At 39.8% G+C, this 27,517-nt stretch overlaps 2 protein-coding genes across 3 annotated transcripts; one reads left to right on the plus strand and one right to left on the minus strand.

Moving 5' to 3' along the window:
- Positions 1–291: 291 nt before the first annotated feature.
- aagab (alpha and gamma adaptin binding protein) lies at positions 292–3,384 on the minus strand. Of its 2 annotated transcripts, none has more exons than XM_050073064.1 (10): positions 3,195–3,384; positions 2,670–2,860; positions 2,485–2,581; positions 2,304–2,393; positions 2,110–2,193; positions 1,925–2,007; positions 1,648–1,744; positions 1,434–1,538; positions 1,258–1,307; positions 292–1,009 (listed from the first exon to the last, which is right to left on the minus strand). In XM_050073064.1, exons 1-10 carry the CDS (start codon positions 3,286–3,288, stop codon positions 932–934), a joined length of 969 nt encoding a protein of 322 aa, XP_049929021.1. In that variant the 5' UTR covers positions 3,289–3,384; the 3' UTR covers positions 292–931. The 2 variants fall into 2 exon arrangements, with proteins under 2 accessions (XP_049929021.1, XP_049929019.1); XM_050073062.1 differs by having other exon boundaries at positions 1,648–1,747; positions 3,195–3,383.
- Positions 3,385–3,801: 417 nt separating this feature from the next.
- iqch (IQ motif containing H) lies at positions 3,802–27,279 on the plus strand. The gene is made up of 21 exons (XM_050073781.1): positions 3,802–3,993; positions 4,396–4,518; positions 4,630–4,724; positions 4,879–4,954; positions 5,213–5,335; positions 7,320–7,422; positions 7,570–7,650; positions 7,896–8,077; positions 8,217–8,762; positions 10,273–10,339; positions 11,348–11,431; positions 11,524–11,702; positions 12,643–12,915; positions 13,059–13,247; positions 17,884–18,004; positions 18,255–18,541; positions 22,249–22,407; positions 23,694–23,816; positions 25,000–25,061; positions 25,540–25,648; positions 25,877–27,279. Exons 1-21 carry the CDS (start codon positions 3,943–3,945, stop codon positions 25,958–25,960), a joined length of 3,117 nt encoding a protein of 1,038 aa, XP_049929738.1. The 5' UTR covers positions 3,802–3,942; the 3' UTR covers positions 25,961–27,279.
- Positions 27,280–27,517: the final 238 nt, after the last annotated feature.

Here is a 27,517-nt window from a genome sequence, read left to right on the forward strand (position 1 = left end):
AGAACTTGACTAATTTTAACAAAAAAGTGATAAATGTGAGTAGATTAAGACCTCACAAATTCAAATTTAAGACTAGTTAATGACTTTTAAAGCCTAATATTTATAATACTGACTTTAAGACTGAATAGGTTCCTGCAGACACCCTGGATAAGTCAAACCTCAAGCAACTTTTGAGGCTGTAGTTTGTGGTGGCATTTTGTTTAATGGCATATTGTAAAGTGTGTTTTTTGTTAACATTTCTGCTCCTCTGCAAATGTAATGGAGAGACAAAATATTTCAAACACCCTTCGGTATAATGTTGTCCAACACAGCACAGGGACTGAACATTTTATTTATTGCAGAGGTGCTCCATTGCAGCATACAGGTGTTCCTATTTTTCCGGTCTGCATATCTTTCTTGATGAGTATGAAATGTGCTGCACATAGTGCAACAGTCTTGTGTTCACAATAAATACACAAGAGGAAAAAAAATAAAATCACAAGTCTTTATGTTGATTCAACAGAATATGCATTAAATGTCTTCTAAGGATAAGGCACATTATGTCACTTGCAAATATATGTGACAACTGTACCTAAGGGACATACACATACGTTATTTTAATTCCTTTTTCCACCTGCGACGTCATCCTGTGTTGAGGTTCACTCAGGGGCTTATGGCAGAGTGAGGGACCCAGGGGAGAACACTGAGGGTCAGGGCCATCTGCAGGATCTCTTCTCTCCCTAATCATGATATCTTCTCACTATACACCGGTATCACAATCATTTCATTTAAAGAATCAAAAGTTTCTAAACATGACTGTGCCTACAGCACCATCTGTAAGCATCTCCACTTTCCAGGTGCAAGAAGCAAGTCAAAGGGCGCTGGATCTTGTGGGAGGCCCAGGATAGGAGGAGGGCCAGGAGAAAAGAGAATGAGTCACAGGCAGCTACTTTTAGCTCTCCTCACCCGATGATATCCCGTCTATCTCATCATCATCACCACCGATGGCCATCCAAAACGCTTTTGCTACCTGGAAAGTAGATAAGTGTAAATACTCAATACAAGACTTTAAACATATTTACCGACACAATTTACTGAGCCAATCGAGGATTCAGTCTGAGACACAGCTACTGAAACGTGCTCCAACAATCAGATTTGTTTTAAAACTATTTCATGACAGATGATACATTTTTTGATACAACCAGGATCCACAGATTATGAACATGAACAGGTCCTAGTCTTGGTGTCTTGTAACCAGAGGTGAATACAGTTACTTACCTTTTCTGCATGAACCTTTCTCTGCTCGTGAGGCAATGAAGAAGCTTTATCTGCAGGTGGAAAATCAGAGACAAACAAAACATCATAAATGGCGTCAGAAGAGGGAACATTTGACAACCACAGTGAGGTATATGCACACATCCAAGGTGTGCAATCACTTCACATTCCCCAATTACCTTTCATCTCTTTTAATTTGGTAAAGAGACGTTCAAAGTTATCCACATCTGCATCTCCAGCTGTGAGATTAGCAAGTTCCTGAATGTCCAAATCAGTCATTGCATCTGAGAGAATGAAAACAAGTGAATATTAATGACTTCACATTAAATGTCTTCTCCACATTTATTAAAATATCCATGTTTTGGAGGGAAATGATGGGAGTTGTTCACTTACCAACTACTGTGTCCTGCTGTGTGTCTGTGTTGGCACTGCTTTCTGTATGGTTAGCATCCTCAGTAACAAGTGAGCCCTCTACTGGCAAGCTGGAAGACTGCTACAAAAAGGAGCTAGGGTTAACATGCCTCATTGAAACCTTACAAATTTTTAAATCTCATTTAAATATAGATGTATTAATGATGCATGAGAGGGAAGTAAAAACAAGACAAGTTATGAATAAAAACTGAATTACAATCAAAATAAATGAAAATGGTTACATCAAACTGTAACTGACCGGTGGCTCTTGTGGAGAGCTGTGTGGGTTGTTGTGTCTGGCAGCCACCAAACTACTCATCAGACCAAAGCCCTGATTGTGGCCTATCAGACAGAGATATAAACAGTCACATACCAGACACACACAGTGATAAATTACGTAGACAGGGGAAAGTGCAACAGGTAATTGTACTGATCTCATCTCACCGTCCTTCATCTCCACACTGGACCACACGTTGGCATTGAGAGCCTGGACAATTCTCTTTACTCCGGTGGATTCTGGAAAGTCATCTGATGAGGCAGCAAAGACGGTGTAGATGAGAACAAAACGTGACAAAAGCTGAAGCATGAAAATAAATGTATGCAGTGTCACTGGAATTTCTGTTCTCTGGAAAACTTACCATCCTCATCTGGCAGCTCTTGTGGACTGAGCTCCACCAGCTCAAAGGCATGAGACAAACACCACTGTTGTGCAGCATGTCTGGTCACCCCTTGAACACAAAATACATTTGACATTCAATATAGTACCCTGGACAATTGTTTTGCAAGCTAATGGAAACCATAAAGAGCTGAAGCACGAACCATTCTCGCAGACTCTGTCACACACCAGAATGAGCACCTCTGGAGCAAGATCTTCCACCACTGATATCCAAGGTTGTAGCTTCTCCAGACCATCCTTCTGCAAACGCCATGCACACATAGTAAACGCATGCACATGTATCACAGTCTATAGATTCTCAACTTATGCTCATTTGAAAGTCACATACCACTGTACTGTCAAAATAAGCGATGAAAGCCTGCATGGACTGGGCAATCTCCGATGACATTTGAAAAGTGCTTGGTACAACACATAGCCTGACATCCGCTGTGTAGTATTTGTTGTTGATGGTCCATGGATACCAGACTACTGTTTCTTCTCGCTTGATCGGCTCGGGTAAAGTCTTTGAACTGAGGATCTCTGCGGCAAAAACACGTTTGTTATTAATCACACACACAAGTTAAGAGACACTAACGTTACGTTTAGTGAAACAACTTGCTTTCACTGTGACCACCGGTTAGCTGCTGAAAAAAGATGCACCTAACCTCCTTCAGCTCTACTATTGTGGTTTTTAATTCACCTCCACAAAAATAAATCACTAACTAGCTTTTTAACCGCAGACAAATTAGTCATTAACCTGGATTAGCAACATGCAGGCGCTACTAAATGTAATCTACTGTGCTAAAAGGAAGTTAGCTTTGTTTAGCGTTAGCCTGCTTGCTAAATCATGCACGTAAAGCTTTGTCAAACTCACGTTTTATCAGCTCTTCTTCTTGAAAACCACTGTCAGAGCTAGTGATGACCACACATGGAATTGTCACCTCTGTGTCTTCTTCTGTAGCTGACATGTTGATGTTAGGACAAGCTTCTCTAGCTGCTAGCTTGACGTGACGTTAACTTTGATAACCTTTCAACTCTCACTGAGCCGCTGCGGTGATCTCTTCCGGTGCAACGTTACCCTGAAGAAACAAGGCTTAAAGCTTATTTTAATAACGCCTTTTGATACATTTATGTACATTGTTATTAGATAATTTATTCTTGTATTACAGATGTTGAAAATGTAATTTGTGTCTACGGCAACACTGACAGTAAATGCGCTTCGCGTACTCAAATGTTGTATAATTGTGGAGGATTATTCCCTAAATTATACCTTTCAGGCAGAGCGCCCACTCAAACGCTCCGCCAATAAATTACTAATAAATGTTTACGTTAACGACTACAGTAAGAAACAAGTTGGGCCATGGTTGGTTTGTTTATAAGTTTATTGTAACAAAGAGTAGCCGGTGATTTGGATGGACTGTCTGACAGTTCGTACTCGGGGAAACAAACACAACTGGTGAACTTCTCGTTGTCATGGTGACAAGTACTGTTTGAAGGCCTTTGATTGATGAGTGGTTAGCTTATTGCTTACAGTAGTTAACGTTAGCTATTACATGTCGTCATTATGATATCGTGACATATGTTTGAGTCAAATTATAACTATTATTATAATTTTACAAAAAATGTCTGACACGCTTAAAAATGTAGAGAAATTGGGAGAAGTTTTCTTTCAGGTAATGGCTGCCTTAACCTAACGTTACTTTACTAGATAATAGCCTACTCAGCGCTAGGCTTTAGCTAATTGCTAGCTAGCTAATTTCGCAGTTAGCTCAAGTTAACAAGTTGGCTAAGTTAACATATGACCACAATGCAGACAGTAACTAAATGTTTCATGAACTTTAAGCCTAATAATTCTTAATCTTTTGAAATTTAGATAAACTAAAGCATGTGTTGCTCGCCTCAAATGTTAATTTACCTCACTCTGTATTTGGTCACAGGCTTTTCATAGCACTCCTTATGGTAGAAATACAAACTTTAATATCGAGAATTTTGTCACGAAGTCACGCAGTGTATGAGATCCCATAAAGGGACTAAGGGTCAAGGTTGCATGTACATCACAGACCTTTGCATTACAGGTTCAAGACGATTTGAGAAAACTCAGATGTAGTCTCAAGAACATCACTATCGATGAGGAGGGAAAAACACTGGACATTCAAGCTCTGGATACTGCCATTCACAAGACAGAGAGTAGCATCAGGGTAAGGATGCTTCATGCAGAACAAGCACTGATAATAGTAGTATTGCATGTACATCAGACAAAAGTAACTTAATTACAAATGGACAACTTCTTTGTCTTTCATTGTGAATAGAGGCATGCAGAGGATTATCTGAAAACAGTGACCAATGAGCTGCTGGTTCTTCCAGCAATTGAAGACTTACAAAAAAAGAGGCAGATTCCCAAATGGTAAGTGAGGAGAAGTTTACATGCGGTATTACTAAATAACTGTCTACAGTGGGGACAGTGTCCTTTACCATCTCATTGTTAGAACACTTAAGAAATATGTTTGCATAAATTATGGTGATGGGTATTGTGAGTCTGAAATCGAGACATTACACAGGAAACCAGCTCTGGAGAGTATCCAAGATGTGCGTCCACAAAGAGAAGACCTTCCAGGGGCTTCACCTGGGGAAAAGGTAGATTATTTTTATGTTCAGAAAAGAAACTCATTTTTTAACTTGGTAATATAATACAATACTGTTGGTAGGTAAGTTAGAAATTCAACTATTCCATTGTATTCCACATTATAACAGGCAAGTCAAACAAAAGAAGCATGGGATAGGGCAGCACCTTAGACAAAAGGAAACCACATTTAGCAGAATTACACATACATTTCAATATTTGATATTTCTAATTTAAAGTTTTGAAGCTTTTTCTCTATCTGTCTCCTTCAGCACAAGTCAGCGTTAACCATGCGTTTGCTGTTTAACCCTGCTCACCCAAACAACAGAGCCATTATGCACCAGAAATTTGGGATATCACTCCCTGATGTCCACACGAGGAGCACAAATAATGCAGTAAGTAATCTGACTATAAATGTAGATTAGTATAACTTCAGCTGTAGATGATGATGATGATTAATATTATTATTCCATAAATGTTTTCCATAGAAACAATACTTTACAGAGGGGTTTGTTAAGGTGCTGGTAAAATAAAGTGTGGTTTTTGGCCATCAGTATCATAAGAAGTATTTTCAATTTAATTATAGCTAGAAATAATGTTAAAGGTATACTTAGTGACATTTGTATCAGTACCTCATTGTGATGTATTGTGCAGGTTGAAAGTAAACACTATGAAAAGTCTTTGTGACTAAAATCAGCCCTAAAGCCTTTCAGACTCTTTATGGAATCAAGGTGATGGTTGATTTTTTCCTCCCGTAATTATGTACTGCAATTTGTTGCCAGATTGAGTAGCATACAGAACAATCACGGAGTGGGCGACAGTTAATTTAACTGTGTCTTTGTAAAACTCAACACCCAGGAGATTTTTAACTTTTTATTTGCTGCAGAGATCCGGCTACACATGGCATTTTTGCTTTCTTAGTTATGGAGCAGATTTTCTCATCACACTTCAGTATGACTGCTGGAAAAGACTACAGTCAACTGTAATAATAAACTATAATCAGAATAATGTTATGTCCTCCAGTTATTTGCTTTGCACTGTGAGAAATTGATTCCCGTGTCTTGAGTCTTTGTTGATATTAATTGTAACATACAGCACATGCCTCAGGAAAGGTTTGATTAGAAAGCATTACAAGAATTTCTGCTACAACTAAGATGAATTGGATATCATTGTTCCTTCCCCTGATGCTCACTCCCTTAATTCCCACAACAGACACTTTATGCTGGAGTAAAGAGTGATGGTACAGGTCTGCATTAATAGATGCTTCAAGTCGCATGCTCAGAGAGACAGTGACATAAAGGTCACTTGGCTCAGTGGTGACAGCCAGCACTTGTCACAACAAACAAATTAATCTTTGCAAAGGTCGGCATTAGTTTTAGATATATTTTACACACTTTCTTTTCCAATATGTTTTTGGTAATCTATACCTGACATGAGAAATAGCGGCCAAGACTGTCACTCTGATATAGGAGAGATGGAAGCGCTGGCTGCAGAAAGCGGAAAGCAGCAGATTGCAGCACATCAGCATTCTTCTAAAGAAACAGGCGCCTGATTGCTGTGCTATGGGCTACTGGTTTACAGCTGTCTCAGGACAGAAGTGGGTACCTGGTCCAGCATGCCAATAAGACAGCCGTAGCTTCCCCAACTGCTATACACTGGCTCTCTGCCTGCTGCCTCCTCCTGCAACTCAGGCCAGCTCTTCTCCTCTCCGTACCCATGCCAGGAAATGAGCTTTTGCATTTTAGCAATTTTACAAAAAGGTGCCACCTTTTCCCAACCCCATCTGAAACAGATGTGTGCCTTTGAGGGGAGATTCTCCCAGCACCTGGCTACTACCTGTGGTCTGTCAGAGAGCTCAGTGGTCTGAGGAGAACGAAAGAGAGGACATTAGGTGACAAGTCTGGAGGATCAGCAGCACAAACTTTGTGTTTTATGAGTAATGACACATTTGAATCTGTTCATAGTAAACTAGGCCATTAAATCATCTACTTTTAATTTTATTACGATATGGTAGTGTGTGTTAAAAATGTTTAGCAGAACAGAATTGCTGTGAGTCATAGTGTTTTACAATAAACCCATAATTGGCTACTTTGTGATTAATTGATGTAGGGTTAGATTGGTTACAGGACAGTTTACAACTTTGTCAGTGCCAGTTTTATGGCTCTCCTAAATTCTTAATGAGTACAGGAAATCCATTGTTTGTAATCATGTAGGCTATCCCAGGCTTTTCCTTTATACTTGTTCTGCTAGAAAGTTATTTTTATCTTAAATCGAAGCTGCTGCGAGTCTTATTAATGGTTGGTGACCTGATATACTTAAAACAATATCTCAAGAAAAACAAACGTACAACGTCTGATCCTATAAAAATATTCTGTTAAGGCAAAACATCACAGAATGATCACTCGCCCTGTGAAGAATCTTCCGGCCATTGAACCAAAGGGCCGTCATAGCCTGGCAATGCCTGAAGAAGACATGGGGACAGGTAAACAGACATTGCACCACCTCATCTTCAACATCTTACCTCTGTTATAATGCAGACAAATGCTCACTGATTGTTTGTGTCTGAAACTTTAATGAACAAGCACAATGTGTTTAAAGTTGATTTTATTTTCCTTTTCATCATTGCCAGATACAAATTTGCTTAGCATGTCGATCCAGCACAAGGCTGCCTCTCTTCACCCCAGAGAGGATTCATATTCTTCTAAGACAGGTCTGTTGCACTTGGAAATATTGTGGCAATCCAATATTTTGATTTGGCTTTTAGGCAATTATGCATTTTGTCTTCTGTTTTGCTCTCTTGCCATTTCTCTCATTGTTTTGATTGTTTTTTAGTTTAAACCCTTTAGTGACTCTGTTGTTGTAGGAACAGCTGCCACTTGATTTGACACTAATGACTGTTTGCCACTGACTGATTGGTGATAGAGTACAGTCAAGCTTGTCTGTTTGTGACTTCAGGTCTGATAAGCTCGAAGTCCAGGTGTCACAAGCAGCTGAAATGGGAAACAGAAACCAGATCCATTTGTGAAAGAACACCCCTCTGGACCACCAAGACACCGCCTCCCTCCACAACCTCCAAGAGCATGGACCACAGTGGCATGATGCAAGGAACCAATGGTCTTAGTCCTAAAAGCCCTCAGGTGAGAATACTGTAATCGTTTTAAATAGATGTTAAATAAAATCAAGAAAGAGAAGGTGATCTAAGACATTTCAATTCCTTTAATTGTATAAACAAAGTCTTGGTTGGTTGCCTCTCACTTCTCTCTCTGTGTTCTGTAGAATCTACCTGTGCAAGTTCCAGTAAACATCAGCAAATATCCCTTTACCATCGTAAAGGGACGGATAAACCCACTGGCGACAGATTTCTGTCACTTCAAGCAGAGCTTCAGTTTTTGCTGGAGCAGTGTGGAGGATGCTCTGGAGGCCCTTCAAAAGCTGCTGAGGGACTTTGCCGTGCCTCTAGCCAGAGTGAGCGGGGAACAGCTAGTGGAGTTTGGGCATGGTTGGGATAGTGTTTGGAGAAAGGCTCCTCCAGTGATCGGCCTCCTCTCAGTGCTTGAAAACTGGGAGGAGGTATCGGATCTGGTTTTACGCCCAGGTCAGCGCTACAAGGGAGAGGGAGGCATTGAGGCAGCTGCCATCCACATCCAGTCCTGCTGGAGGCGCTGCTTAGCCCGGACAGCCTACCTGCGCCACTGCCGGCGCAAGTGGGCGGCAGGTACCATCACTATCTCATGGTTGATGCGCACTCAGATGCGCCGTGTCAGGAAGGCCCTTCAGGCCCGACGTTTCAGACAACTGGAGAATTACCGCAGCAGAGCCCAGGTGATGTTGCTTATATCCAATGTGTGCTTTCTCACTTTCTCTCCCTCTTATTTAATATTGCTCTTTCACCTTTTAAGAGCTTGCATTTGTTTCTCTTTTTTCCCATTTTTTCAAAATAAGAGTCAGACTTTTATTCATTATTTTAGATTAAGTTAAATAAGACAAATCTTAAATGTGGATGTACATGGTTCCATTTGATGTATTATCATTTATTGTCAAAATTATCTGCATAATCTGTGAAAAAACAACAAGTTCAGTGTTTTAAAACATTATTTAGGCTAAAAGGAAAATATTTTTTACATTTCAGCTTGTCACAATTAAGTTCTATATTCCATTCAGTCAAAAACGCCAGTGTTTCACAGAGAGCCAGTCAAAATCTGTGTTTGAGCAACATCCTTCATGCACTACTCTGAGTAAATGATTGTAAAAGTAACACAGAGATGTGGCAGTGCCATGTCAATAAAAACGCAGGGACATTAATCTTGGTGTGTAATTTTAAAATGTGCTGTTTTAGTACTTCTGCTTTGAGAGTAACAGAAACACAGAACAGCAGAGGGGAGCAGTGAGACAAACGAACAGAGGAAAACATCAGAGAGAAGCAAGACAACATAAAACAGGAGGAGTTAGATGAACAGCAGAGAGAAAGAGTGAGACAGATGAAGAAAGTAAAACTGCAGCCACACTGATAGCAAAAGAAGACAAATGGAGAAACAGTGATTATGAGGGCTGGAGATCAAGGACACAGAAGGTACCCAGTCCTACCAACAGTTAATTATAATACACGTAACAGTAGCTAAATATATAATGACATTCTGTAAATAGATATAATATTATAGATTGTAGATTTAAAAATTTACAAATTTTCGATTTTCTGGGGGGATATGCCTTTTTAAGCTGTGAAGACCAACATTATTTCTACCTTCTTTCCACCATAGCAGAACCTTACAATCCTCAACCCAAGAAATAAAAATCTACATTTATTTAGCTCTTGGAGGGAGTGGTATGACAGCACAGTTTTCCTAGATGTATAATGTTCTGTAATTTTTTTCCCCATTCAGCGTAGATGTCATGTCTGTGCTGTCATCTGGGCTGAACATCTTTTAGAACGCCGCTGACACAATATTAATTAGTGCCTACGAGTTCATTTAGTTTTAACATCACTGTGTGTGTGTATACATGCACTAAATGTATGTTCTCACTCTTTAAACATTCATACCCTGTTAATTAAGCCTGCTAATCTTCCCCTGGCAGTAGCATCATGTACCTTGCTGACTGAATTAATTGTGAGAAGATGTTTCTAAAGTAAACGCTTAATTTAATTAAGGTGGTATTTTATGCTTGGTTTGCTTCTGTTAGCCCAGAGAGAGATTGGCTTGATGTGTTTTAGCTATGCAGTGATGATTTGTGTGTGTGTGTGTGTGTGTGTGTGTGTGTGTGTGTGTGTGTGTGTGTGTGCGTGCGACGCGTCCAAGCAGTCCCCTCTCTGATCCCTCCTTTTCTCCATCCCCAGCATCTGGCAGCCAACTGGAAACACATCCAGTCCTCCAAGAGGACCATTATCCACATCCCTTCATTAGGTAGCTTTCTCTGCCTGCTGCACACACACGCACACGCACACGCACGCACACACACACACACACACACACACACACACACACACACACACACACACACACACACGCACACACACATGCACATCTGATCTAGCAGCAGTCATCCCCTGTCTCACCACTCTGCTGCTGCCCCAGTCTGTGGCCCTGGTGGAGGCACTCTGTCTCGTTCAAATGACTCTCTGCAGGAAAGCACTCACAGGATGATGACAGTCCCCATGCCAGGGAACTGAACAATTTAGTCTCAATCGCCATTTAATTTGCAGATTAAGCAAATGAAAAGCCATTATGTTGAATATTTGCAAGAGGCACAAAGGTCTTATTTTATTGCTTTGCAAAAAACACACACACTCACACACACAAGAGGAAGAAGCTGCCGTGTTTTTGCACTAGACGTAGAGTGCAAGCTATGATCCGTTCTTGTTCTAATTTCACCATGGCACTCACATTTAGACTGTAATCAGGCATGTGCATTGTAAATCATTGAGCGATTGTCTAAAATTATTAAGCCTAATTACTAGCAGATGGAATGCTTTATTTGCACTTGGGGTGGCTACAGAGAGTGCTGTGTGAGCAAGGATAATTAGAAAGTTGAACCCCATTGTTGTTAATTAGCATGAATCCAATCATTTAATTACCTTGATTCAGTTGAGGATTCTCTCTCAGGCAGAAATCCAGACAGACATAGAGTAAAATCCTGGAGGTACCACTGGATGTAGCTCAGCGGTGGCTGGACATGGTGCAACAGGACTCCCAGCACATGACAGACACTGCACCTGCTAGTTATTAAGCTAAATTAATCATCAGATTGCGCTACTGTGTGATTAGACTTAACTACCCCACCGCCAAGTCTAGCAGCGTGCACATCTGAGGGTACTTGTACGGAGCTACACATTTTTTAATGAAGCCAATTAGAGATGATATGAATCTCTCTGTGAAAGTGTTGTGCAGACTTTTGTGACCTTGTTCTGACAGGATACTCTCACAGCCAGGGAGTGAGCTTGAGGGGATTTGACGTCCTACAGAACATCCAAATAGGCAGACTGTGTGATATTAGAGGTAGGAGCTTTTCACAGCCTCACCGCCACATGCACGTTACCTTTCTTTGTGCACGTCACTGTAAACTTCTTGTTGTCTTTGTATATTTTAAGATGAAAATGTGGAGGTGATCTACGTATGTCCGAGGCACCTGGGGGACGACATTTTGCACTATTACACCAGCCTCCTCAAGTGTGATGGAGCCACAGTGGAGGACGGTACCACTCAGGCCTCATCCTCCTATGTCAGACGCTTTATCATCGTCACACCGGAGGCTGTAGATTATTTCTCAGTAAGGTCAATCACATCCACATTTTGTGTGCGCAAATGTAAACTAGTTGATTGAGTGCGCTTAATGTTACAGCAGGATCTCCGAGTTCACTGTAGAGACTGTTGTGTAGAGATGCTACAAGCATGTGTAGTTTGTGAGTTCTCCTCTAGAGGGTACTACAGGAGATTGTTATTATACAGTTGTCTTGTGAGAGTTACACTGTTTAATATTTTTCATCCCCATTTAGTACTTTTGAAATTAAACATCAGTGTTATTTTGAAGTAAACACACCAAAGCTATATTAAGTTATACTTAATTAAAATACATGCAACGGTCTCTAGCTGGTGTTCAGTAAATAATTAAATTCCATTTTGTTGGTTTTATTAACGGTTTATTCCACCTAACTGCTGCATTTTCAGACATTCTGACTTGACTTGATTACCTCAACACAATAAAATGAAGGTGTTCTTATATTGTCTTTTTACATCCAGCCATTCTATCCATCTTTTTACATCCTTTTGCGCTAGATTGAATGTGCAACATGACATGGTCTTCTTCATTTCTTTCTATTGATTTTCCCGCTGTTTTGTTGTTAAACTGTGCCAGACGTGTTGCTGAGATGAATCACTGCTACCCATGGCTGGCAGCGCATTCTGCCAGTGACAGAAGGGATAATTCCATGTGGATCAAATAAATACAGATGTGAAGTAATTAGTTATATTCCCAAGGAGCTCATTGCTAGCACACATTAAAGATGTGAAGGATAGGGGAGGACTCCCACAGGCAGCTTTTATCAATTCAACCTGCTGGAATACAGGAGAGGTTAAAACCCTGCTGGCTATTACAATAATAGATCTGTTGTGTGTACACAGTGATAAATCAGGTCAAGAAACAACCCTTGGAAGACACACTTAGAACTCTTAGCTCCAGCAGAAATCTTTTTTTTTTCCCCCTCTTCCAGACCCGTAACATGTGCCTGTCCACGCTGCTAAAGTACAGTCCACGCACCCTGAAGCGCATCAGGAACCTGATCCAGGGGAAGCAGGCCTATATTGTGGGTGGAGTGGCGCATGTGGATGACCTGGCAGTGGCTGACGAGCTCGGAGTGCCAATCCTGGCTCCAGAACCGGCTATTGCACAGCTCTACAGCACCAAGTCGGGAGGGAGGAGGATCTTCGCCGGGGCAGAGGTTGATGTGCCGCCTGGTCAAGGAGACATCTACTCGCTAAACCAGGTCAGAGATTAAAAACACAAATGCATACACCATTACAGCAGGAGGGATTTTATCACTGCCTGTACACAGAATACATTTTTACTTTTATTTGTAACTAATGATATTATTTATTTTGTAATTCACACGTCTCTCCTTTGGTTTAGCTCCATGAAACACTGGCTGAGCTCATGACCCGAAACACTGATGTGCAGCGCTGGCTCTTTAAGATGGACTCTGAGCACGGTGGCCGTGGCACAGCATACTGTGATGTATGCCATCTTAGCTGCTATAACTGGGCCCTACAGGAATGCCATCGTTACGGTCCTGAGCTATGGAACACAGAGTGGATTCAGGTAATTCAGAGGATTACGTCACTCCCTCCCTGCCATAAACTATAGAACCACTTCTTAAAGGACATTTTATACACTTACTTTTATGCAGTGCTTTATTGAATTTGCTTGAATTTTGGTTTGCTTTTTTATTATTTTTATTTATTTCCCTTATTACTTCTCCCTAAATTGATGTTTTTTACTATTATGTCTTGCTTTTATGGCTCCCTCCAAAGCACTGGTTTTACAAAAGTGCAATACAAATAAAGTTTATTGCTATTATTATTACACACATACCAATGAGGGATCGGCCATTTAAAGTTAACATGGTAACAACTAGATACTTAACAGATAACATTACAGTAACAGCTAGATATTAAAATGGAGATTGTGCTCATTGTTGAGACGAGACAGCTTTAAAAAAAAAGGGGTTAGATTCACTTCTGTCATTGAGTGAAGAAAAGGTCACAGTGGGGTCAGAGAGATGCCATCATTTAGCTAAGAGTGGGGTAACAGTCACAATGCTGGTCCCTGTAGTACAGTATTTTGAGCATCGCCCACAGAGCCACAGAACATTAAATCAATAGATAAAAATATCTGTTTATACACACAGCCATTATCCATTCTCTGAGGAAACACACATCAACTAGTGTCGGTGCGTTGGGGAGAACAAAAGCCTGTCCAAAACTCAACTGACAGTGACAATTAAATCACAGTGCAGACACTCTGGTCAAAAGAGCATTTCTTTTTTGGTTATATTTTTTAAAACTATTGTGCAGATTAATGTCACACAGATTCACAGCTGATATTAATATTACAAATGCCTTGAAAGTATATCAGAGTACAAATGACACTAAACACTGTAATCCTTGTTTGCAGCTGATGTTGATGCTTTGATCTGCTGCTCCAGCATTACAACATTGAGCTTTCTGTCTCTGTCTGTCCATAACACTCACTGGATTGGTCTGAGCCATTTGTAATTATACCATTTTAGTACTGATACCATATGTTATGTTAAAGGTGTGACACTGTAGTTGTTCTATTAAATTTAAACATTTGCTTTCTCATCAAAAAATAAATTCAGGTTTAATCTCAGACCTATTCAAAACAAATGAAATGCACTTAATCATTGGTAAACCATTCATTTAGTACAGATGCAATCTGTACACAGCTTCTGAGCCCCTGGCTCTTATTTCTCATATGCTTACAAAGTAGCCTTTGATTTTCTGTCATGTGTTAATTACCGTATTTTGCCATTTAACTGGGAGCTTTGTGTAAACTAATTACAGGCTAATGATTGTGGGCTTGGAGCACAACGATTTTACTTTTTATTCCATTTGAAAGAACAGCAGTCATCTCAAGCTTCTTATGGCTCACTCTGTTTTGTTCCTATTAGCTCGTTCTTTGATTCATAGTGTATGTGCAGTGCGGGGCTGTAATTGTTGTGGCATTGGTGCTGTTAATTATGGCAGAGAGTGGCTGAGCCACAGCCAAGGTCCATAATGGTGGCTGAGGCAGCACAGGAAAGTAAATGGGGTTTGTTTCACCAGCTGGGGTCCCATGGAGAGGGAAGAGTGCCGAGGCCCCCAGTGTAGGCCGACAGCCTCGGGGCTTCTGGGCCATATGGACACAACACTTTAACTGGCCTTTATTCTACACCTTGCTCTTTTAATCAAAGCAAAGCCCACATCCTGTGCTCCTCATTGCATGCTTTTTTTCTTATGACATTGTTTTCCCCTAAAATGTATTAGCCCCTTAAAAGTACTACATCGTCCTTCTGCTGTTGTACTCGTGTATATTGAAGATAGCAATTTGGCTCTATATGCTGAAAGATTACAGAACAATGTTGTTGATTAGATAGAAACATATGAATATTTTATATCAGTGCAATCCTCTCCTCACAGCAGAAACTGTAGATGGATGTTTAAACATGGCAGTACATTTTGAGATATAACGCTCATTATCGTAGCACTTTGGTGAAAAGAAGTAGACCTAATTGCAACAGCGGTGACAGCTGGTGAACAGGATACATACTGAATATTTGCAAGCATTTAAGCAATAGATGTTTAAAGCTATGTTTACGAAAATAGTCGCAATTTAATTAATTATTAATGAAACACAAATTATCAAACGAAGCATTTTAAATATTTATTCAGAATTACCAAGAATAACACTAAGATCATTGTTTACCAAAAAAAATAACAAATAAGTGTTGATTGAAGTGTGTATTATACAAGTATGTTTTACAATTCAGTGGAGTGTCTCATTCCCTTTATAATCACTGTAAAAGTAGAGAGAGGATTAGAGAGTAAACTTGGCCTCCGTCTACACAGACTGCGTGCATATTTTTGTAATTATTGCTTGTTCTGAAGGGCTCAGCATGAAGAAGCCTGACTCACAAGAATACCATGTGGTCTTTTAGAATAATACCAACAATCAGATCCCTTCTGGCGATGTAAAAGAGAGCCTAAAAGGGTACAACAACAAGAAGGAGGAGGGATCGCAGCCACACTAGAGGTGCTTCCAAAGAGGTCTAGGAGATGAGCGCGCTTCTCTGAATAATGTGAGGCCCACAGCCTCCAGCACAATGTTTCAGCCTGCAGAAAGCCCCCGGGCCTCTTTTAGCATTTACACAGAGAGAGGTTAAAGACATGTAGATCTGCACCCATACAACGCCTGAAGGGGGCCACACACACACTTAAGCGCTCACACAGCTTGCATATGGATCATTAGGCACAAGAGGGTAAAAATTACACCTAATAGCGTCAACAGATGGAGTATTTCTTTTTGTCACGCTGTGTACAAACAGATCTTGAGCAACACCTTATTTAGGTTAAGTTTGTCAACGAAATGGGTCATTTGATAATCACTACCACTGAAGAGGTGCGGGGACGTTTTGTGCAGATGTTTTCTGTCTAAATATTGTGCAGTCTGTGTTTGCATGGAGGAGTTTAAATATATAATGTTCCGCGTTAACATAACTCACCTGAATTTACCTTAACAAGATGGTGAATATTTTCCATGTTGTATAAGTGTTTATGCTTTATGTTTGCTTTCATTTCACTGAAGGTGAAAGTGCTTTTTATGCAGTCTTTAAGAGAGGAAAGGTTGCTGTCCTTGTGCGAAGATGTTAAAATTCAACCAGGGATGAGGAGAATGTAATAACAGGAGAGCGACTTAATGTTTGATTCATATCAGTGTGATGCATGAAATTAGTCATGGGCTGTTATAGATTGAGGTTGAAGCGTTGGTGGGACAGTGATTCAGAAAATAAATATTCATATTAAATGTATGACTAGTCTGATTATATCCAAATATTACGGAGACTTGCTGTGACTTCTCAGTTGTTTCACTACGTAATGGAGAGATGGAATGGCAATCAAAGAGGCAGGGCAACATCTGTTTTATTTATGACCAGATTGCTCGGCTTTATGTGGACACCAAGCAAAGCCTGAATCCTATCACAGGGTACTGTACGCAGTTTAAGTCCAAATAATTTATTGCAAAATACCTCTCTTTCTTTTCTCCCTGTCCTGCTGTTTCTGTGAACTGCATAGGCAAAGTCCTGGGGTGAGCTTGCTCTTCCGTTGAAAATGACAACCGTTCCCTTACACTTTTTGCCGCACCATTGTGTGCTTTATGGTTTGTATAGGGGGAATCACTGTGTAGCATTTGACCTCGCCTCTTACAGTACTTGAATATGATGATGGCTGCTACATGACTGGAATATCAACAGCATAATCTCCAGTCCTGTCTCCAGTGAAGCCAGACAGCATATACTCAAAACAAAGTAACGCTCTAGATAGAACGATAAAAGAACAAAGACATTATTTCCATTCAGAATTTAGCCGTCTCTCGCACAGGTTTCAAAAATGTTATTGTGTATGACCAAATTAAATTCCTTTCTAATGGTCATACACAGACGTTATTACATACAGAACCCTGTATTTAAAATCAGCACTTGGACTCTTCATACAGTCCACATAAGCATTCAATTGTCACTTTAATACACAATATATATGGTATAAAATGACAGTTAAAGGTTTAGTGGAGTCATTGTTGACTTTATTTTTCAACATTTTTCAGAGGAAACAGTGTACTTGACTTGCCAAACTGTTAAAGAGACACCTAAAACAAAAGTTAGAAATTAACAGCGTAATTAAGTGGTGAAACCATTATGGCATTTCCTAGTTACAGAAACAAGAGTGATATTGATCCCAGTCAAGCCCTGATTGATCCCCAAATAGATGGGGTTAGCTTAGGCATTCATCAGCTGCCCAGTGGAAAGAGTTGTTATTGAGGGCAGGTGCTGTCTCTGTGGCTGTGAGTTAAAGCCATTAGACTCCTGAGGCCTTCTGATAATAGGCTGTCACTCACAGATAGACCCTCCCGCAGTATCCATCAGACACTCGCACAGAAATTGAAGCAGCCACCAAAGGTCTCAAGGATAACAAGCAGTCACTGGAGTCATCCGGATAACACAAGGGCATTTCCAATAATGTAGTCGACACCTAGAAAGCTTTGATAATGGGACAAAATAAAGTAGCCTGAGCTTGTTATTGGCGTGTATTTGAATTAACAAACATGCATAATGTCAGATCTGTCAGCAGCTCATTTTCAGTTGATCCCTAATGTATGCATCTTCACTTTCTTTCCGCAGAGGTCCATACTGCTTAGATATTTAGATGAAATCCCAGAGTGGCTTGCCCGTTACGCCCGGCCTGCTAAAACCTCCTGCTATCCCAACTGGGCCTGCTTCCTGAAGACCTTCCTCAGGCAAGGTCAGATACCTATTGTCAGACACTGAATGCTATTCACCTGCAAATACAACCGTTTGGAACAGGCAGTCATTTCCTATGTCCTTCCTAGATCCCAGATGTTGCCGATGTGACCTGACAAGTTTAATAATTTTTTTTGTTAACTCTTGTTGGTTGTTAAACAGCTGCTGGGAGAGTTTCAGGTGCCCTAACATCGATAACTTTTTGTTGTCTGTGTACTGTAGCCATTCATCCGCTTTTATTGTGTGTCCAGGCGGTGTGGTGGAGGCCTACCCCCCTTCAGACAGTGTCACCTGTCTGACAGTGGATCTGCTGCTGGAGCCCGGGGGTGAGGTGACCATGCTGTCCTGTGGAGACCAGCTTCACGGCTCCTGTCAACTGGAAGCTATAGGCTCCACTGTACCTCAGACCTCTGTACACCCAGAGACCTTGCAATCCATTTGCACGCATGTGGGCCAGGCCTGTCTACAGCGCCTTATTGTAGGTTATGTCTCCGTGGACCTGGCAACCTTTCTGAACCGCAACACCATGGAGCAAAAGGTGAGACATAGGTGGGGCAAGAAACGGCCTTAGCTCATGCTAGCACGATAAATATGGTTGTGGGTGGTGTCAAAGCTCTCATTTCACGATACTGGTGAAGCAGATCAATTTTTAGGCTGGATCAGGGATCCATATGAGCAGATAGGTGTCTCCCTACTGCTCCCCTGGGATTTGGAAAACAGGCAAGGCAAACAGTGGGCACAGAGACCAAATGTGTCACAAGGCCATCTAATAAACTGTCAGGTCTTGTCGTGTCGATACACTGATTCCACCATTTAAGGCTTGCCCTTTAACCTCACAGTGCCGAGAAATTCAGAGGCACCTATCTTTCAGACAATAGGTCATTCTAAAGTGATTTGGCAGCTTCACGGGGATGCCCTGTCAGTGTTTAACCCCCAGCTGCTTACCTGCAGTGGTCTGCCGAAATCTGTCCTGTTATTATAGCGAGGCACCGTCGAAGCCTTATCTCATTTGTCAGGATTAAGTTTTGTTGAAACCTTCTTGATTTATGATATTGGAAATGGGCTGGTTTATGATGGTTTAACCTCTGCTCCTAACATGTGGCTGCATTGACTGCTTATTGATCCAGAGCTGTAAAATGAAATGCTTTGTTTATAACATGGTCTATAAAATACTAAACCTGCAAAACAGTGGAGAAAGCACCCGAGCTGCTTTACAGTTTTACGAAAGGACATGAAAAAGGACACTGAGTGTGTTCAGCTTTTTTTTTCTTTCATTAAATATCCATCAGGTAGCAATACATCTTCCTCTTATTCAGAGCATTTCAGTACATCTCTTCTGTTTTTTGTGTTTCTCTTCGCTGTTGAAGCTTTATGTATGTTTGCATTCATAATGTATACTCAGTATAACAAATGGATTCAGAGTAGACACTAGTTAAGGACATGCTTGCCACTAGAGGGTGGTCTCCTATGGATGAGATGTTAACACAGTGTGAGCAATGCAGTATTCAGAGAATGCAGTTTGTATCCTAAAACTTTAAATATTCTGCATTTAAGTGAACTTCTATTTCAGTGTATTAATAGTCTTGGCTCCTTTAAGTCTCAAAATGCAGAAATATATTTGTCAGTGGTCTTAACATGGACTGTGGATTTCACTGTATTGTATTCACTTTAAGGGAAAAAAAATATCTGACAGTATTTCTTACATTTCAGGAATTAATCTAGTCACTATATTGTCATTTCGGTCACCATTAAAATCAGAAAATGCAATTTCTGAAATGTATCATAGCGACTGAAGCCGTCCTTTCTTTGACTGTTCAGAATAATATAATGACAGCCTCAAAATTAATTTTCAGTTTGAATGTTGACCCAAAATTGAATGGGATTCACTGACAGCATAATTAAGAACAGACTATAAACAGCCTGTGCTTCAATGGAGGCAGGAGCATTAAAGACAGATTCTTAACCATCTCCCCACACACACAGAGCTCAGACAGAAGAGAGTCACATGGGCAAACCTGTCTGGATTTAAACATCAATTTAGATTCAAACCTGTTGCTAAAAGCTGCCTACTTTATTTGATGGGAAGAAGTGGGTCACATATGTTTGCCCTTGCAGTCTTTCCTCACATTGTGGAGCGGTGGGGCCCCAGCTGCAGCATCAGGGTTTTTAATGAAAATGCAAGGCAATAGAAAACAGGTACAATCCAGGCTTGCATTTCCCACGGCTTTGTTAAGAGCGACAATGAGACATTGGAGTATGATTTTTAGTGAGTCGAGTGAATGGCACGGTGGAGTGTGTCCATCACTCGGGCTCAGGTATCAACCTGATGCATAGAGAGGAGCATCTATCCAGTGTTAGCTGCTGTACCTCTGATGATAAAGGTGGCAGAGTGAAGGACATACTGCTGAACGTATGCTAAACGTGAATGTACACAGCTTGCAGTTGTTTTGATTGTGCTGTTTATAACACTTCATGCATCTGCTGTATTTTAACGTCATTCTCATTTACATGCAGCCTTCATTCAATTTCAAAGCTTAGTCAAAATGTTGAATTTAGAATACTTACTCATGCAATTACAAATCATATGCAACCTTTATTTGGATGAAATTGCCCCAGAAATAATTATGATAAATTATATTATTGTCATTTTAAAACCATTTTATGCCTTTGATAAAATAATAATTTAACAGCATAATAATGTAAGTACAGCTTTTCAAAGTGCACTGAACTTTTAATTTGACCAAAAATGACAGCAAAACGTGTCTAAGCTGGGGGGTTTTTCGCTGTTCATTCATCTTAGGCACTCCACCCAAATCTTGTAATGGTCGTAAAAATCCTACTGGCATCATTCTGGCGTCATGCTAAAATGTTAGTGACACTCTCATGTACACAAACGCATGTAAACACAAGGTCAAAATTTTACAATATATGGACACGATGAATTTTTGCTGACCTTCATAAGTCGATAATGTAATTATCATGACAGACCCAATTGGAAAACTGTTCCAGGTTACCAACAGTAGGTCGTGTTGTCTGAAATAATTCTATCATAAACATTTAGTCACTATTGTATTTTAATTTATTATTTATTATTTGGGGTATTTCTTCAAGTGTTTCATTGAAAGTGTTGTGAAATATTTTTTTGTATTGCACAGCCCTTTTCAAGTCTGTACATTATTATACTTTGAATTTGACAATCTGTTATTTATTAATTATTCTACTGACAAAAAATCAAATCAGCAACAATTATGATGACTGATTAATCATTTTATTTTTCAAACAAAAATGCAAACCATCTCTGATTCCAGCCTCTCAAATGTGAAGATTTGCTGATTTTCCTTTTCTTGTGTCGTTGTAAACTGAATATCTTTGAGTTTTTGAACAAAATAAGACATCTGAAGACATCACCTTGAAAAATTTGATAAGCATTTTTCACTATTTTACTGACTTTTCATTGAGAAAAAAAAAAGATTATTCAAGAAACTACTTGTCAGATTATTCGATAATAGAAATAAAAGTTAGTTGCAGCCCTTGACTGTGACCTATGTTTCACAATATATTTGAATTTATTACAAATAAATAAATGTGGCCTATAAGTACTGTATATGGTCAGATGTTCATGTGTTAGTGGAGATAAAGTGCTCAGGTTACAGCGACTGCGGGGTTGAGACAGGCAGCGATTTGCATTCAGTGGCAGGAGCGTTTACTTTGACAAATAGGAACAGCAAAAGGAGGCAGCCGACTGCCACTTAGTTATTAACAACTCCTTCACTGGTGATTTATTTGCCACTTTTGAAGAGAGGGCATAGCTATTAGGTTATTATTGGGAAAATTAGCCCTGTTTAAGCAGAAGGCTACGACCATACCTGACCCCTTAATATACTTATAATGATGCCATTTACTATACATATCTGAACTTAGCTTCTCATCAGAACTGCGCCAAACAAACTAGCCCAAGGCACACTGAATCCAAATACGCTGGGAAGGATCTACTTTGTGCACATGTCATTCCACAACTGAATTACCTAAATCTGTCGAGCACACACCATTAACCGTGTTTTCCTTTCTGCTGCCTCTCAACATGGATAACATTGTAAGGATTAAAAGGTACTGACCCCACTCTTTATGAGGATTGCTGTGTGAAATACTTTGATGTTCCATTTTTTTGTGATTAATTTGGAATTTAAGTTTACAGTGTCTGTTTTGCTCTGCTGTGACACAGAGTTCATGATGTCATGTTTGCAGGTGTGGGCTATTGATCTGGACCTCACATACAGTGACCAGCTGGCCATGACCCAGATGCTTCTGATGATGACTGGAGGAACGCTGAATTGCAGCACCGGCTGTTTAGAAGTGCCAGTGCCAGTCAGAGAGAAATGCTGTGAACACCAGATTGTAGCCAAAGTACCATTTTATATTTGCTTATAAGGACAGTTTTGATAATGTTACATTTTTCTTAAACGTGAGAGGGTCGATTTTAAGTGCTATATTTAAAGTCGCATGCTTTTGCAGTGTCCCAAATTTTTGTCCTTAACAAGAAAGAAGCCGCCAGTTCTAAAGCAAGCCGAGACTTTAGAGGGTATTATTACACCGCCACTGTAATCATAAAGATAGATCAATGTTTTGCTCTTCATTTTTGTTAAATACAACTAAATACTGTAATTACGCACTGAGCTCAATTGGTGTTTAGGTGCTGAATTCATTATCATTTTGATAGATGAGCCTAAATAATCAGCACATTAATAATTCATACCATTTTCATTATGCATGTGTATGCATGCTTGAACACCTCATCAACCTGGTGCCAGGCCTTAAACAATGGAGTTCTTTTATTAGCAGTATGCCTGAGTTTACGCTTGTTAATCTGCGACTTGTATTATTTTATCAAACATTCATTTAGTCGGTGGCCTGGTGCTTCAGTGCAGCAGTTGAGCCACCGCAGTGGTTAATGGCTTTAGCAGTGGCCATCATTAGGGGGCTGCATATTACAAACACAATTAAATCCCTGTTGGACACTTTTATTGTTGTGTGAGGGTCCTGTGTTTGACAACCGCAAACACACACCCATCACAGCGAGTTATGGGCCATCTCCTGAGCCCACAGGGGCTTAGGCCTGCTCTTTTTGTCTCCCAAAGGTGCATAAGAACCAGGAACATTTTTATCCTCTTGAGCCCTGCCACTTTTAAGTAATCAACCTCTCTAGTGTTACTTATGACACTCAAATGCTCAGAACCCCCTCTATTATGGTGATATGTATTGTGCGTTGAGTAGTCCTTTTGTGTATCCGGTATATTGCTTTTGTCCCAAATTGAATGAAAACACTTGCACTCCCAAAACTGTGGTTTCTTTGATTGGCATCGTACAATTAAGCTCATCTTGTATTTGGCATGTCTTCTAAACCTTAATTGTTCCTCCCCGCAGTTAATTAAGAAAGGCCCAACAGTTTACCACATGTGCCCCACACTCATCATGTTTACTAATCACACACACTCCCCAAACTCAACAGTGACCCTAAGGACATGTGTATGGGGTTCAGCCATCTCTACTCTACCCATTCTACACACACCACCATGTATTATACTTAAACTTAGAATATGAACATAAAATGATTTTGTCTTAGATTCACAGAAAAACTAATGACAACAACCAGACACTAACATGCTATGTCTCTATCTTCTTCTTTTTTTTAGCATCCTGTGGTGAAGCGTTATGCAGTTATTGGGAGCCACTTGTTTCACTCTAACCTTTCCATGTTATACCATAATGTGTTCTTTATGGTGTGCAAGGCTCATGGTATAGGATTTAACATGAAGGTAAAACCTCAAAATTCAGTTTGGCTTCGTATCATCCTTATGTCTTAATAATTTTTGCAGCTTAATCTGTAATTGATTGGAAGTGGAGCTCGACTTTACCCATCAAAGTGTGATTACAGGTCTTAGGGAGTAGTACTGCATATGGTAAAAGCTGCATGAATGCTAATAAGTTGCCACGAGTGATGTCACTTGAGTCAGTGGCGGTTGAGTCTATAGACTACAAGTTTGAAAATGAAACAAAAAAAATCTGGGGGTTTTGACTCCCAAAGAAGTGAGCTCACCAGAATTCTTTATCCTGCTCTACTTGAGGCTAGCAGGTTGAGGCTTCATTCGCTGCTACCAGCATAACACACCCAAATATTTGACCAAACTGTCCAGCCCGGTTTCACAGAAATACGTGAAATTGACACAGATTTTTAACATCTCATTACTTGGTCATGGGCATGAAATTAGATTATTTATAATGACACAAAAACAATGCCAGTGCAAAGACGATGAGGATCTTTTGTTGTGGTGGACACACAAATTTAGTATAAAGACCGAAAAGGCCGCATAGGGTGGGTGGGAGGGGTCAAACACACATGGACTGCCAACCAGGAGACCACTGTTTGTGTCCCGTGTGAAACCAAAAGTCAACGTAGTTATGTGACTTTACGTAACAACATGGAGGACTTTACATATGTACTTAACTACGCAAAATATGTAAGTGCGTCCTCTACGTAGTTATCTTAACTGTAGTTATGTTTTTCTTAATTCAACCAAGTATTTTTTGTTTTCTAAACCTAACCAAGTGTTCTTCTTTATGTAAACCCAACCAAACTGCGAGCGTTCATTACAGACTCACTGGTGTTGACGGCTCATAATTTTAACACATTTCACGCCCACCGCCACGTTATGCATTTTAAAGTGGTTGTGTCCACCTCACGTTTTTCTGTGAGACTGTGTTGAACTGTTGGTAGTCAGGTTGCATTGTGGGTAATGTAGGCGCCATGTATTGACAAAAAAGAAGAATGTAAAATAGATGATATCTCTGCTCTGCTACATCTTGATCGTAACTGTACATCAAAAATCCGACAATGTTATCAGAGTGCAATGCTGAATTAGTGGAGGACTCTTTTAATCTACAGTAAGTGATGACAGAGCTCTTCTTTTGACTGTGTGTTTTTTGGCTCTTAACTTTCAGAGGAAACAAGGAACTGTCTTTGCTGTTTACGACAGCAGTGAGCGATGCAATATTGGAATGATGTAAGTATGTTTTATTGCGTAAAATTTATATACAGTATATACAGTGTTAATGACATTTAGGGTTCATCACCAGGGGAAATAATTCTAAGCACATTTAGGTTTGCTTTACATCTCGCTGCTCACAGACAAGCACAAGAAAAAAAAACGTAGAGGATTAGTTGGATGAAATATTTCTCCAAACTGAGAGTAAAGACAATTCTTTAGAGGATTAAGATGCCACCTCTGGCTTTGTAAGTGTTGTTGCAAACTCTAGAAGTTGTTAAGCAGAGGGTTATTTAACATATTTATCACTCAAATCCTTTAGCTTACACAGTGCTGTAACAGTTAAATCAAGCTGTGCTCATCCCCCCAAAGACTGAGGATGTTGTCTGCTGAAAGTTTCATTTAACCACCACCATCAGATGAACAAGGTGATTGTTTCTAAGCTGGCAACATGGGGAACATTAGTAAACTCGTTTGTTTGGGGTGTCGTTAACAGAACGGTCTCAGAGGATCTCCAGGGAGCTCTGGTGACCTTTGCTCGGAATCTGTCAGTCATCCATCAGGAAATATCGCCCTCTAAAATGCAAGGAGAAACCAATTTTAAGGTACCATGTTAATGACTTTAACGATCCCTCCTCATCTGGATCATGATGAAACTTGCATCTTGAGTTGAGCTCTGGTCAGCTGGAATGATTTTGCTATAGAAAATGTGACCAAATAACTCTTAAAAATATATTATAGTACCATTAGAAAATTTCCAAATAAAAGACTGTTCTCATGGGGAATAAAAATGTGTAGCAATTTAACTTATTTTATATTTTGTTTTCTTTGAGGATCTGATCAAGGACATAGAGGACGTGCTGCAGATGACTGCTCAGAACAAGATGCGAGCAGTGGAGGATAAAGCCACTGCTTAGACAGCTGCTTCACCAATAAACTCGCCCTACTCTCGCCAAGTTAAGTCATCATGTCTATGCCAGCTTTAATTTCTAATCACACAATGAACACATGAACCTTGGAAATGAATCAGTGTTGATCAAACACAGAAATCTGAATAAATTCCTGTAATAACATTGTCAGAATCTGTCATGATCCTTTATAATAAATGGCTTCTTAATCTGTTTTAACTGCATGAATATTATAACATATTGGAAAATGACAACTATTGAAGACATACAGTAAACTATGCACAAGGTAATTCCACATGGGAATCAGTAGGCTTTATGTATGAAATTATTAAGTATTCATGCATTCAAATTACATAAAGCTGTTTTATTTTTTGTTGGAAACTACAGATTGAACGTGTTTAAACTACAACATGTAGTGTATTTACACTACATAGTATCTTGACTTTGTGCCCACAAGTATTTGTAGTGCTACATAGATGAGTATACTGAGTACATTGTTTAGTGAGATGTTCCCTACTGGATTGTCTCTGTAAACCTGTGTCCACATGTTACGGTTGATGAGAAAGTGACTGATGTTGGCTGTAAGGTGATGGCCAAAGGACTTTTTCTGTAAGTTAACAATATTTATTATTTTATCACAGAAATTTTATAAAATTATGTGCTAACTTGCCAATGTTGTAGGCTGTTCATTACTATTACTTATTGTGATTTGTGAATTTGATTTTTTTTTTTTATTCCATGTTTTACATTTAAGTAGTGGTGCAAATTAACCACTAATGTCAAGATTGCAGATGGATTATTTGCAATAAATACACACATTTGCATCAGGGATATATGCGTTTTTATTTATTTCATCCAGGTATCAGGTGGCATAGTTTAGTTGATCTGGAAGGCTAAATGCAGCCTGGGTCTTCTCCTGCATTACTACATCCAGAGAAAGGGACACAACTTCAAAAGGCTTTTGTACAGGTAATAAGTAATGTCATGTATTGTTCTTCATAGTCATATTGTTTTCAGGAGTTAGTTGTAAGTTGTAAACGTCTGTAAGGCTGTAATTTGCTTTCAGATTAGTTGAATTTATGAATGTTGGCATTCACACACATTTTGCTGTGCTCTGTATTCAGCTGGTTTGAAGAGATCAAACATAGCTGATATCTCACAAACCACCCAGATTTCTACATATACAATATATATGTGTTTCTTTTTATCTGAAAGCCCATAATATGTACTGCTTGACTTTATGTGGTTGCTTTATGTCGCCCACAATCTGTATTACATCTGGCTGTTCAGGAAAAAGTTTGGTGTAGCTGTGGCGTTTGTGGACTGCTGTCCATGGTGCTGATCCCCTGCAGACTACTGTACAATAATTAGAAATATTTCAACATAACATTGTCTTTTTGTGGATTATTTTGTACTTAAAGGAGGAGGTTGCCGATCAGGAGCCCAACAAAAACTCTGATTACCACTGGAGTCAGTGGTAATAAAAATTGCAATGGGTTTATTTGAAGCAACTGTTGTAATCAAGTTCATCATACTTACAATATTTCAATAAGTATGGTAAATATA

Source organism: Epinephelus moara, chromosome 20 (genome assembly GCF_006386435.1).
Source record: "Epinephelus moara isolate mb chromosome 20, YSFRI_EMoa_1.0, whole genome shotgun sequence".
Lineage (NCBI taxonomy): Eukaryota > Metazoa > Chordata > Actinopteri > Perciformes > Serranidae > Epinephelus > Epinephelus moara.

Excerpts from the sequence above, each read along its gene's own strand:
- aagab (XM_050073062.1), bottom strand. The coding sequence starts at position 3,288 with ATGTCAGCTACAGAAGAAGACACAGAGGTGACAATTCCATGTGTGGTC. Across the intron at positions 2,582-2,669 it reads CTTATTTTGACAGTACAGTG|AAGGATGGTCTGGAGAAGCT; the intron begins GTATGTGACTTT and ends TGGCGTTTGCAG. Across the intron at positions 2,194-2,303 it reads AGAGCTGCCAGATGAGGATG|ATGACTTTCCAGAATCCACC; the intron begins GTAAGTTTTCCA and ends CTGCCTCATCAG.
- iqch (XM_050073781.1), top strand. The coding sequence starts at position 3,943 with ATGTCTGACACGCTTAAAAATGTAGAGAAATTGGGAGAAGTTTTCTTT. Across the intron at positions 4,725-4,878 it reads AAGAGGCAGATTCCCAAATG|GAAACCAGCTCTGGAGAGTA; the intron begins GTAAGTGAGGAG and ends GACATTACACAG. Across the intron at positions 8,763-10,272 it reads ATTACCGCAGCAGAGCCCAG|CATCTGGCAGCCAACTGGAA; the intron begins GTGATGTTGCTT and ends CTCCATCCCCAG.